Source organism: Aedes albopictus, chromosome 2 (genome assembly GCF_035046485.1).
Source record: "Aedes albopictus strain Foshan chromosome 2, AalbF5, whole genome shotgun sequence".
NCBI lineage: Eukaryota > Metazoa > Arthropoda > Insecta > Diptera > Culicidae > Aedes > Aedes albopictus.
Genome location: NC_085137.1, coordinates 119481438 through 119493226, shown reverse-complemented (window position 1 = coordinate 119493226; position 11789 = coordinate 119481438). Strand labels below are relative to the sequence as shown.

Here is an 11789-nt window from a genome sequence, read left to right as displayed (position 1 = left end):
TGCATTCGGTTCTTTGATTCCGGAGATATAACAGCTCAAAGTTAGCTATCGAATAATTATACCTTTTTCTAGAATCTTTATAACTTTGTGCAAAATAGCCATATCTTTTTCAAATTTTGACCACTGATACACAATTAGTTGATTTATTGACAGTGGAAATTTGAAAATGTTTTATGCACTTTTCAAAAAATTACAGCTACTTGAACATTTTTTGAAAAGTGAAAAATTTGCCTGTCTCGATCATTTTTTGTTTCACCACCTGTATCCATCTATTCATCTATTCATCAGTTTCTCATATCTTCGGAAATTCCTGCAGTGATCCCTTCAGAAATTCTTTCAGGGATTTTTTTTTCAAGAAATTCTGCCATCAATGCATTCGAAGATTTCACTACGAAACCCTTCAGAAATTCTTGGATTGCTTCCATAACAAAATTCGTAGTTTCCTTTAGATTTTTTTCCAAAGCTTTTTAGAGATTACCCCAGAAATTAATTAAGGGCCATTTTTATAAAACCTTTCTTTCGATATTGCTCCATGATTTTTTTTAGAAAATCCTACAGGAATTCCTTTCCGAAGATCTTCTAAGATTTTTTTTTCCATGACTCGCTTCCCAGAATTTCCTGTAGAATTGGTTTCCTTCGGAATTTTTGTTGCAGAATCCTCCAGAAATGTTTCCATAAATTACTCTAGAAAGCTTCAATAGGTTTCCAAATAAATCTCCATATATTTTTTTCAGGAATCCGTACAAGAACTCTTACAGGAAATCATCCATGAATTCCACAGAAATACATTCAGCGATTCCTTAAGAAAATCAAAGGTTCTTCCAGAATTTTTTCCAAGAATTTCTTTAGAAACCCTTTTATAGATGACTCCTTCAGAAACTCTTCCAGTGATTACTTTAGAAATTTTTCAGGAGATTTCTTCAAAAATACCTTATGAAGCTCTTCCCTTGAATTTGTCCAAGGATTCCAAGTCCAAGCTTCAGTGAATTTCTTCCAAAATAAATGCATGAATTTCTACAGAAATTACTCCAGGAATTTGGTCTAAAAATCGGACAAGGTTTCTTACAGAAACTCTTTTAGCCATTGGTTTAGGTAGATCTATAGGTTTTTTTTTCTAAAACCACCAAGATTTTTGAAAAAAATTAAAAAAAAATCGACAGTTCCTCTGGCGGAATTCCTAGAATAAAAATATTGCGAAATTATCTTAATGTTTCTGTTCTAGCAATTCCACCAAGGTTTTCGAGAAGTTTCTCTATGAAGCTCACTAGAAATTTCTCCTGGGATTCCTACAAGATTTCTTCGGATATTCATTGAAAGATTTCCTCCTAAGATCCTAAGATTTCTACAGGATTTTTTCTTAAAATTTTTTTCACTACCACAAATTTGGGTGTAAACCGAAAGTGGAGTTTCGCTGAAGTGTAATCATGCGTTGATAGAATAAGATGTTCAAGCATCAGGGGAAAGTTCACCTTCCTGATCACGAAACTCCCCAGGGTTTCTTTCAGGAATTTCGGATACCTTTCTGAAATTTCTTTGATTAGATATTTTTTATTTCTGGAAATTTCCTTAGAATTTTAGGAATTTTAGCAATAGGTTTCTTCAAAGAAGTTTTTCAGAAATTCTTCGTAAATTTTCTTTACAAATCCTATACGGGTTGCTTCGAAAAATTTTTCTAGGGTTTCTCCAGGATTTTTTGAGAAATTCTTACATGGATTTTTTTTTTCTTGAAATGACTCTTAGGGTTCCATCAGAAATATCTCCTGAGATGTCTTTAACGATCCCTGTTAAGTTTGTTCTGAAATTCCTCCAGGAGTTTTTTTAGAAGTTCCTCCATATATTGCACAAAAAATATTGAAGAATAAGGAATAAGAATTGTCTAAAAATGGACGAATGCCATGGATAATATCTAGGAGAATAACTGAAGAAAAACAAGTTTGTTGAAGGGTAGCAGTGAAGGAGCACCCAGGAACAGGATTAACATAATGGATGACGGTCAAGCAGTGGAACCACCAACACTGGATGAGGTTAAAAAGGCCCGTAAGGAGCTGAAAACAGCAAGGCTGCTGGGAAGGACGAGATCCCGGTCGAACTTCTAAGGCACGGAAGCGAGCAGCTACATCAATCAACCCACCAGATTATTATAAAGATTTAGGAGGATGAAAAATTGCCCACCAGCTGGTTGGATGGCCTTATACGTCCAATCTACAAGAAAGGGCACAGACTGGAGTGTGCCAATTACAGAGGGATTACCCTTTTAAATTCGGCGTATACGATACTGTCGCGTGTCTCGTTCAACAGACTGCGACCTCTTGAGGAGTCCTTCGTCGGCGAATACCAGGCTGGTTTCCGTGAGGGCCGATCAACGACGGATCAAATGCTTATCCTGCGGATCATCCCAGATAAATTTCGGGAATATAACTTGCAGTTCTGTTGCACCATCTGTTCAAGCAGCGTACGATTCAGTGAAAACAAATGAGCTTTGGCAGATAATGTCAGAACATGGTTTTCCGGCGAAACTAATTAGGCTGATACGCGCAACGCTGGATGGATCAAAATCAAGTATTTGGATTGCGGACGAAGTGTCAATGTCGTTTGTGACCTTGAATGAATTAAAGCAGGGAGATGCTCTTGCAAATTTATTGTTTAACATTGCACTCGAAGGAGTGATTAGAAGGTCAGGCGTGCAGAGGAATGGCTCTATCATCACACGGTCGCACATGCTCCTCGGTTTTGCGGACGATATTGATCTCATCGACATCGATCGTAGGGCAGTGGAGGAAGCTTATGCTCCTCTGAAGAGAGAGACAGCGAGGATAGGCTTGGCGATTAACTCTACCAAGACGAAGTACATGATAGCGGGTAGAGACAGAAGCCGGCCTAGTGGTGTTAGTGCTGAGGTAGTGATTGATGGGGGTGTGTTTGAAGTTGTTGAAGAATTGGTTTATCTTGGAACACTTGTGACATGTGACAATGACGTTTCCCGTGAAGTGAAAAGGCGTATTGCAGCTGCGAATAGAGCCTTTTACGGATTGCATAGCAAGTTTAGGCCCTGATTCTTCCGGTTGCACTTTACGGTCACGAAGCGTGGACGTTAAAGGAGGTAGACCGAAAAGCTTTTGGAGTTTTTGAGCGCAAAGTGCTGCGGACAATTCTCGGTGGGAAACAAGAAAATAGAGTGGAGCGCAGAAGCATGAATCACGAGTTGACATCGCCCAAGACCGACGAATATGGTGCTCTGCTGTACGCTCGGCGTTGGAGTAAAGTTACTTCGTAACCAACAAGGTATCAAAATAAGGTAGGTAACTGAAGAAAAACCTTAAGATACCCGTTTGTAGGAACTTCGCAAGTAATTCTAAGAAAAAATGATTGAGAAATTTCTAAATGGATACATGGGAAAAATATCCGTTGAGGAAATTCTGAAGGAACCTCTACAAATGTCTTCAGAAATCGCAGACACAGATGGTGGGTTTCTTAAAGAAAACCTTCAATAATTTTTTGAGGGATCTCTGAATGACTTTTTTAAAGGAATCCTCGTAAGAATACCTGGGGAAATTTCCTAAGGATACCTGCAGAAACAATAAAAAATAATAATAAGTTCTGTTGGGTTTCGGTGGCGAAGAAAGGGAGGTTTCCGAGATTTGCAATATCCGTATTTTAGTAGATATTTTAATATCCTGCATGTAGGTTTAAGGTAATTCAACATTGTGTTTAAAGTACTTGTTTTTCGTAACTTACGTTTAGTCAATCTTCGTCCTTTTGTCCTTCTCAAGTCGAACGTCCCTGACTAGCGATGTGAGGTCTGTTTACATGTATGTTAAGTAAGTATTTATGTCTATTTTCCATATTTTAATCTATTTACCTTCAGGCTAACGTGTATGTTTAGGTTAGCTTTAGTTTAAGTATTTGTCCAAAGTCGTTGTCGCATGAAACTATAGAAATTCATTTAGTATTAAGCATTTCTAGTTTTAAGAGAAATTTCACTACCTTACTTTAGTCGTTATATTAGATTTAAGAAGTATTTATAGTAATAATATAATAAGAAACTAAGTATGGAAAAATTCACTGCTTGCTTCTTCAATGACTTTGTCAACAAAGTGGAATTCCCTATCGCTCTCATTATTTGCCCTCTATTCTTCTCCTGTCATCTCTCATCCATCGGCGCGCGACCATACCGGTGCATGAGGTACGGGCAGTTGAGTAGCTAGGAGCGACACAACTTGAGGGGTTGTAACACTCCCCCCCGGTATGCCAACTCCAGGATTTGGCCTACCTATTTTCGCTCCAGATATCAAGGACCGCCAGCTTGACCGCTGGTCGCTCGTACACTCCCTTGCTAGTTTGAACAGTTGCTCTACGTACCTGACTTCCTTTTTCTACTGTACCGATTACCCGGCCCTTAGGCCAGCAGTTCCGTGGTAACTCCGGGTCCACAATCACGACGATATCCCCCACGGCTATGGGCTTTACCTTCTTAAACCACTTGGTTCGCTTAGTGATTTCGGGTAAATAATTCCGAAGCCAACGTCTCCAAAAAAGATTCGCCATCATTTGGGACACCTGCCATCCCCGTCGCACAGCTTGAACGCTGTCATCGAATAATGTCAGGGGTTTGGAGCCATCCGATGACCCCAATAAAAAATGGTTGGGAGTCAGAGCCGGTTCCGACTCATTGTCCACGGGAACATCAGTAAGTGGGCGACTGTTGAGAACAGATTCGATCTGTGTCAACGCACTGCGTAGTTCCTCATCCGTTGATCGCCTACACTTCAGCACTTCCGTCAAGTTCCGCTTTACCGATTGAATCAACCTCTCCCAGCTACCGCCCATGTGTGCGCTGGATGGTGGGTTGAACTGCCAAGACGTAGCTGGTGTTGTGAACTCCTTCGACATTTCGTGCTTATCAATCGCCTTCAGAGCGTCGCGAAGCTCTTTGGACGCGCCGACGAAATTCGTCCCTCTATCGGAGTAAAAGCACACTGGTGTGCCTCGACGAGCGATGAAATTGTTCAACGCCATCATGCATGAGCTGGTGCTAAGGGAGTTAGCAACCTCAATATGAAGAGCCCGGACAGTTAGACACGTCAATAAGACCCCCCAACGCTTCTCGACCCTTCGCCCCACTAAGACTTCAATAGGCCCAAAGAAATCTACGCCTACATGGGAAAATGGCCTGGTGAAGGCAGCCATTCTCGCCGAAGGAAGTTCTGCCATCTCTGGTGGTGCAGGTTTCGCATCCCGGTTCCGACACCATTGACAACCACATCGCATCTTGCGAAGTGTTTGACGAAGTCGTGGAATACAGTACCGTCTACGCACCTCGTTGGCCACAGTAGCATAATTGCGATGATGGTACCTCTCATGGAAATCCACTAGGAGAATTTTGGTGACCGGATGGTTGTCCGGAAGTATTATCGGGAATTTTTCGTCCGGAAACAGGAAAGAGCACTTCGCAGCTCGGCTGTTCATTCGCAAAACTCCGTCTTCGTCCACGAATGGGCTCATCTTGTAGATCTGGCTGCGACTGTATTGTTGCCATTGCTTCCGCACGTTCTCTCTATTTTTCGACCCCTCCTTTAGCACCAACATCTCTTCGTGATACACCTCTTGTTGCGCCTGCCGAAAATGGTACAGCTGAGCCTGTCGCAATTCTTCACTAGACAATGGTCCTTGATGTGAAACTAATCCCTGTCGTTTCGCTTGTAGATTGTACACGAATCGCTGTACATATGCCGTAACTTTTAGCAGACGATTCCAGCTAGAGTAGTCACTAGCCACAACCACTGGATCCCGAACTTTCCTGTGCACCAGAACACTGGTACGAAGCTCTTCGGTCGTAGTTTCTTGGTTGTACGGGATAACTGGCCAATCTCGCTCCGCTTTCTGCAAAAATGCCGGCCCTAGAAACCAACGATCGTCGGACTTCATCTGCACCTGCCCGGTCCATTTCGTGCCATCATCTGCTACGTTCCACTCCGATTTGATCCAGTTCCATTCGTTAACTTCCGTAGTGTCTAGAATTTCACTCGTTCTCGCCGCAACATACTGGCTGTAACGACGGTGATCGGAACGTAACCAGCACAGTACGTTACGTGAGTCACACCAGAAGAAGCGCTGCGACACTGAAAGAGACAATGACTTCATAGTACTGTTGGATAATCTCGCTCCGATGACAGCAGCCTGGAGTTCCGAACGCGGCGTTGACAGGTACTTCAATGGTGCAACCCGTGTTTTCGCCCCGACTAAAGCGCATTCGATGATTCCATTTTCTTCGAACCGTAGATACACGACTGCAGCCATCCCTTTATCTCCAGCGTCCACGAATGTGTGCATTTGAATCTGGGCTCCAGTTGTTGTGATCTGGCGGTAACATCGAGGTATTTGGAGTTCCTCCAGCTTCGGTAGCAATTTTGTCCACGTCTGCCAATCGTCGAGCTGCTTGCCTTCTATCTGGTCGTCCCATTTCAGTCCCTTACGCCATACTTCTTGGAGTGTAACCTTGAGGATCATTAGGAACTGCGAAATGAGTCCCAACGGATCAAAGATACTCATCAGGATCCGAAGAAGTTCACGTTTGGTAGGCGCTCTGCTTCCGTCAAACAATACTGCGTCAAACCTGGTCCAGCAGATCTTAAAGGTGAAGCAGTCGGTTGAGGTGTTCCACCACATCCCCAAGACTTTCTCCGTCGCAATGTCGGTTGCAATGTTTAGGGACTTCTCACTCGTCGGGCTTTCGTTCAGCTCATTCAAAACTTTGGCGGAATTAGATACCCAGTTCCTTATATCAAAGCCGCCTTGAGCATGAACGTTTTTCACCGACTTTGCCAGGTCGATGGCTTCATCTTCCGTTTCGGTGCTGGCAAGCATGTCGTCCACATAGTGCTTTTTTTCAATGACTTCAACTGCCACGGGGAACTCGGCACGGAACCTCTGAGCATTCTGGTTTTTAACGAATTGCGCTGTAGTTGGCGATGACCGGGCCCCAAAGATCATTACGGGGACAACGTACGTGCTGGGTTCTTCCTGATTCACGTTGTCGTTCCATAGAAACAGCTGGTAGAACTGGTCCTCTCGACGTATTCCGATCTGGAGAAACATTTCGCGAATGTCTCCACAAATGCCTATGCGGTTTTCCCGAAATTGGTTCAGGACGGCCACCAACGAGCTTAACAAGTCTGGACCAGTAAGCAGCATAGAGTTGAGACTTACTCCATGTGCGGTTGCTGCTGCATCCCATACAATACGGATCTTTCCTGGCTTGTTGGGATTTATAACCGGAAACGTGGGAAGGTACCAAGAGTGACCTTTGTTTTGCTCTATCTCCTTCTGGGTTACCTTCCTAATGTACCCTTTCGTTTCGTATTCTGCTAGTTTCCCATCGTAGGCAAGCTTCAGATCGGCATTTTTGGCTAGACGCCTTTCTAGACACTTGAGCCGCTGTAAGGCCATTGGCCGGCTGTCCGGAAGGCGAATATTATCGAAACGCCAGAGCAGTCCGGTTTGGTATCTATTACCGGTGACCTGCGTGAGCGAGCTGAGCAACATCAAGGCCCTCTCGTCGTCTTTAGATACTGAGGCCGCAACTGGCATCATGATTCCCAGGCTATCCAGGCTGAAGTACTGCTTCACTGCCAGGTGCAGTTGTTCATCGTTCTGTAGGTTGCACGCACAAATGTGATAGATATGGCTCCCGCCGTTGCTCGATTCTTGCTTCGACCAACCTCCGAAGATTGTCCACCCCAGATGGGTCTTCACGGCGATGGGCTCGCCTTCCTTTCCCTCTCGGCACCGTCTTACCAACGAAACATTGGCATGCTTGACTCCTATTAGGATCCTTGGTTGGACACGATTATACGACTCCACTGGGATACTGCGCAGATGCTTATACTTCTCCTGAAGTACCTCGACGTTCAAGCTTTGATATGGTAGCTCAAGCGCTTCAACCGTCCGCACTCCGCTTAGCTCAAACCTTCTTCCCGCCGATCCGGAAATTCCGATGTCCACACATCTTGACTTCTCCTCGAAGCGGTGAGTTCCTCCAGTCCACTTCAAACACAACGGCTTCGCACCACCGATCAAATCCAAATCCTTGGCGATCTGCTCATCCAACAACGTCAGCTCGGATCCATCATCAAGAAAAGCGTAGCACTCCACTTGCTTCGTCGGCCCAAACAACGTTACAGGGATGTACCGGAACAGTTCTAGGCCAGTTTCGACGCGGTGTGTGTTGATACTGCGTTCTTCATTCGCCTTGGCCGGGTTAGGGCTACCCGGGCTGCCTGTGATTTCACCTGGTGCAACGAGGCTCTTGTGCAAAAGCGAATTATGCTTGAATGTACACCCGTTGACTCCACACGGCTTGCTGTTGCAGTTACCTCCATGCTGTCGTAGGCAACGACGGCATATTCTGAGCTCGCGAACGGCTGCCCATTTTGCTTCATATGAGAGATCGAGGAAACGCTTACACTTCGCTGCAGTTCGACAGCTGCCCTTGCAAGTAGGGCATATGGTCGGTCCTTCCATCGAGGTTTTGCCGCTAGAAACGACGTTCGGCCGATTGCCAGTAACCTTCTGGCCACCCGCTACCGATGGAGAAGATTCAACGTGAGTGTTGACGAAAACCTTTCCTTGGCGCTTATTGCGTGGCTCCTGCTCGTAGCTGTGGGACTTTCGAGGGTTTGCTACGATGCTTGCATCTTCCGCAATCGAGAAAATCCAATCGGAGAAGGTTGATAGGGTCACCTTCGCTAGTGTTTTGCTGTGCCTCGCCCAATCCAGTTTAATAGCGGAGGGAAGCTTGCAAACGAGTTCTTGCATCAGAGTCGCATCACGCATATACTCCTTCCGCCCACAAGCATCGATAGTCGAACACAAGTTCTGTACGGCAAGTGCATAGTCTACTAGCTTTTCGATCGAATCAGTTCTAATCGGTGGCGTAGCTAGCACCTTCTCGCGCAACGTACTGATGATCATATGCGGTTGACCAAACCTAAGTTTCAGGACGCTAATCGCTTTCGATACCATCGACGGATGCATCAGAAAGCTCCGCACAGAGGTAAACGCTTCGTCTTTTAAACAGTTTCGAAGGCGGATCATATTCTCCTCGTCCTTGTAGCCACACATTCTCGTCGTACTTTCGAATGTCGATATGAACATCGGCCATTCCTCTGGGCTGCCGCCAAACTTCGGGAGATCACATGGCACAACCTGACGTGCCGCAATCTGGTCGCGGGAAAGCGTGGCACTAGACCGGGAATGCTTCACCCGATTTGACGTTCTGGAAGCCCTCACTTGTACCGGAGTTGAACGTTCCCTAGGAGAAAATCTTTCCTCATGGTGTTCATCACCTCGCTCGTGGTATGACTCGTCTGCTGAGCTAGAACCGTCTTCGCTATCGACGCTTTCCGGTTCCGTTTCGCCCGACGAGTTGTCACCTTCTTCGTCGGCCGCATACTCCGAGCTTGATTCGGTATCTCCGGCGTCGTCATCCTCGTCGTCGTCCATGTTGTCCTCCGTATCATCGTCGCTATCGTGCTCATCGTCATCCGCCGCTACTGATTCATTTTCGGCTTGACGCTGCTTCTGGAGCCAACCTTTCACCTTCGTTAAAGGATCTGTTGTTCGGGCCCCTGGTACTGGACAGCTTTGTACCTCAGCAATTTCCTCCATCAGCTCGAACTTTTTCTTCATGAACTCCCGTCGTCGCTTCATCTCCTCAAGCATCAACGTTTCTTCGGCCAACACTTTCTGCATCTGCAGCTTCAGCGATAGTGCCGATTTGCACGATGAATTGGACACTATAGACTTCGCTTTCGTCGAGACGTTCGCCAACTTGTCGATTTCAGCGGCCAACATAGCATCCACGTTCGCTGATATTTCGGGGGCAGAAGCTTTTGGTTTCTGTCGGCGATCCTTAGAGGTTGAATCCTTCACCGATTTATTTGGTTTACCAGAATCCATCCTCTTAGAACTTCTCCTAATCGGCTTCGTCGGCTGCTCTGCATTGGTGGTCTTCTTCTTGGACGTCTTCTGCTTATCCTGATGTACTTTCGCGGTTTCGCATTTCAAGCAACTCCAGTCGCAATCCGCAACGTCCTGGGAAACTCCTGCACAGCTGACATGGTACCGACAGCCACAAGTTTTACACCGAACTAACTCACCATCTTCTACACCCGCGCACATAACACAGTGTTTTTTGGAAGCTCGAATCCGGGAAGATACTGGTGATTTATTGTCACCCGCGCGCGATCGGGAACCGACAGACGTGTTTTTCTTAGCTTTAGGGTCGCGTAGGGGGTCGATGGGGGGGTCTTTATTTGATTTTTGCTTTCGAGAGGGACGTGTCTTTTCGGGCTTCTTCTTACCTTCAGTACCTCTGCTGGTCGTAGGGGTATTTTGCTCGACCGGATTGGACATCTTCCACCTCCTCCGGTAAACGATATTAAAAGTTGTTGGGTTTCGGTGGCGAAGAAAGGGAGGTTTCCGAGATTTGCAATATCCGTATTTTAGTAGATATTTTAATATCCTGCATGTAGGTTTAAGGTAATTCAACATTGTGTTTAAAGTACTTGTTTTTCGTTACTTACGTTTAGTCAATCTTCGTCCTTTTGTCCTTCTCAAGTCGAACGTCCCTGACTAGCGATGTGAGGTCTGTTTACATGTATGTTAAGTAAGTATTTATGTCTATTTTCCATATTTTAATCTATTTACCTTCAGGCTAACGTGTATGTTTAGGTTAGCTTTAGTTTAAGTATTTGTCCAAAGTCGTTGTCGCATGAAACTATAGAAATTCATTTAGTATTAAGCATTTCTAGTTTTAAGAGAAATTTCACTACCTTACTTTAGTCGTTATATTAGATTTAAGAAGTATTTATAGTAATAATATAATAAGAAACTAAGTATGGAAAAATTCACTGCTTGCTTCTTCAATGGCTTTGCGGTTTGTTGTCAACAAAGTGGAATTCCCTATCGCTCTCATTATTTGCCCTCTATTCTTCTCCTGTCATCTCTCATCCATCGGCGCGCGACCATACCGGTGCATGAGGTACGGGCAGTTGAGTAGCTAGGAGCGACACAACTTGAGGGGTTGTAACAAGTTCTGTAGGAAATGGAGAACCCTCTGCAGGTATTCATAGAAATATTTCTTGAAACATTCCATGGAAAATACCAAGGAATAGATTATGAAGTGATTTCTGCAGGAATTTCTAAGGAATATTAAAAACAAAAGGTCTCAATAAATCCAAAGCAATGCCCGGAGGAATACCTGAAGGAACTATTGGAGAATCCCTTAGAGGAACTTCCAGAAGAACCTCTTAAGAATTTGGAAAAAAAACCGGCTTATATAAAAAAATTACAGGAATTTCTATAAAAAAAACTCTGAATCTTTGTGAAAAAAAAAATCTTCTGGAGTTGCATCCTTAAAAATTTCCTAGAAGATTGTTCGAAGAAATCCCAAAAAAAAATCTAGAAAAAAAATCTGACAATATTTCTGCAGGAATTCCTTCAGAAATGTTTGAAGAAAACATGCATGTACTTAAGTAGCAATCCTTAATTGAATTTCCTATAGAATCCCAGGAAGAATTTCGGAAGAAATTTCTGACAAATCCCCAAATTGTTTAGGAAAAATTCTCAAAGAATCCCCAAAGGAATTTCTGGGGGTGTTTTTGGAGGAGAGTTCTTGCAAAAATCAATAAAGAAAATCCCTTCCGCGATAATTACAGAAAAATCGTGAAATAATATTGGAAAGGTTTACCGCAATAATTCGGAATTAGGCGCAATAGTGAAGTCATTTG

The 11789-nt window shown here is 44.3% G+C and overlaps 1 protein-coding gene across 1 annotated transcript; it reads right to left on the bottom strand.

Moving 5' to 3' along the window:
- Positions 1-4266: 4266 nt before the first annotated feature.
- Positions 4267-10788, bottom strand: LOC134286179 (uncharacterized). The gene is made up of 3 exons (XM_062847755.1): positions 10708-10788; positions 10584-10647; positions 4267-10522 (listed from the first exon to the last, which is right to left on the bottom strand). Exon 3 carries the CDS (start codon positions 10411-10413, stop codon positions 4267-4269), a length of 6147 nt encoding a protein of 2048 aa, XP_062703739.1. The 5' UTR covers positions 10414-10522; positions 10584-10647; positions 10708-10788.
- Positions 10789-11789: the final 1001 nt, after the last annotated feature.

What these genes read in the sequence shown, in the direction of transcription:
- LOC134286179 (XM_062847755.1), bottom strand. Translation starts at nt 10,413, where the DNA reads ATGTCCAATCCGGTCGAGCAAAATACCCCTACGACCAGCAGAGGTACT.